Below are 1,097 nucleotides of genomic sequence, written 5' to 3' on the forward strand. Positions count from 1 at the left end.
AGACCCAGACTATCAAAATAAAACAAGAAACGGAACACACAGACACTCAAGGGGACACAAGACAGGAACAACCACAACAACAACACAAGACCCAGGAGGAAACTAGGACACAAGCACAAGGAGACAAGACAGAACCAGAAAACAACAGAACAGAACAGAAAACAAAGCAACATATCTAGACCATAACATTTGGGTTTTCATCTTGCCCAAATAATGTCTTTTTGATCTGAAGAGAGATGTCTTTGTAGGTAAATTGGAATGTTTTGTAACATATAGTATTGCCTATAATTATTGGTGTACAAAATGTTACACATTCTGTGTACTGTATTTTTCAGCAAAGAAAGTACTCTCAATTTTAAAGTCTGTTTGTATGAACGCGTGTTAATGTGCTTCCAGGTTGTGCGTGCGGCCGAGGAGGCGGCATCCACCCTGGCCGGCTCCATCCACCCGGAGCAGTGCATCAAGGTGCTGTGCCCCATTGTGCAGACAGCCGACTACCCCATCAACCTGGCTGCCATCAAGATGCAAACCAAAGTCATTGAACGCATCGCCAAGGACTCCTTACTGCAGCTGCTGCCCGACATCATCCCTGGACTCCTGCAGGTCTGCGTCTGGCGATACCACCTTACGAGCAGCTTTTAGTTCAGTTCAGGCACTGCAAGACTTTTCAAAGGAATATCCCGACCGTGTTACATATACACATTTTTACGGATTAGATTTATTTGCTGCACTTGAAGTAGTTGTTTTCCTTATTTCTCACTAGACATTTTTGACAGCCTCAAATGTGATAGAGCTCATAAAAATGAATTAAATTAAATTAGATGAACATTGTTTGCCAGACAACGATACCTGTCCGAATTCACATTGAATATATAACACAAGAGTTTTTGGGGACAGGCAGAGCAGAGACATCCTGGTCAGCTCCAAAAAAGCATGTTTAGACAATGTTCATATTGGGACACTGTGAACTATTTGCCGTATTTGTCCCTGGAAATGCTGGCGTGTACCCTGCACCCTTCGCAACTCCTCCCACATTTCTGCTGACCCTGTGTGTGTGTGTGTGTGTGTGTGTGTGTGTGTGTGTGTGTGTGTGTGTG

The 1,097-nt window shown here is 43.8% G+C and overlaps 1 protein-coding gene across 40 annotated transcripts in view; it reads left to right on the top strand.

The window, feature by feature from the left end:
* Positions 1-1,097, top strand: part of clasp1a (cytoplasmic linker associated protein 1a) — an 85,531-nt gene that overhangs the window by 80,827 nt on the left and 3,607 nt on the right. For all 40 annotated transcript variants that reach the window (XM_032529303.1, XM_032529304.1, XM_032529310.1 and 37 more), the window contains one exon: positions 397-603. In XM_032529303.1, the coding sequence (XP_032385194.1) occupies positions 397-603 (207 nt within the window). The remainder of the gene's footprint in view (positions 1-396; positions 604-1,097) is intronic.

This window comes from Etheostoma spectabile, chromosome 11 (assembly GCF_008692095.1).
Source record: "Etheostoma spectabile isolate EspeVRDwgs_2016 chromosome 11, UIUC_Espe_1.0, whole genome shotgun sequence".
Taxonomy (NCBI): Eukaryota; Metazoa; Chordata; class Actinopteri; order Perciformes; family Percidae; genus Etheostoma; species Etheostoma spectabile.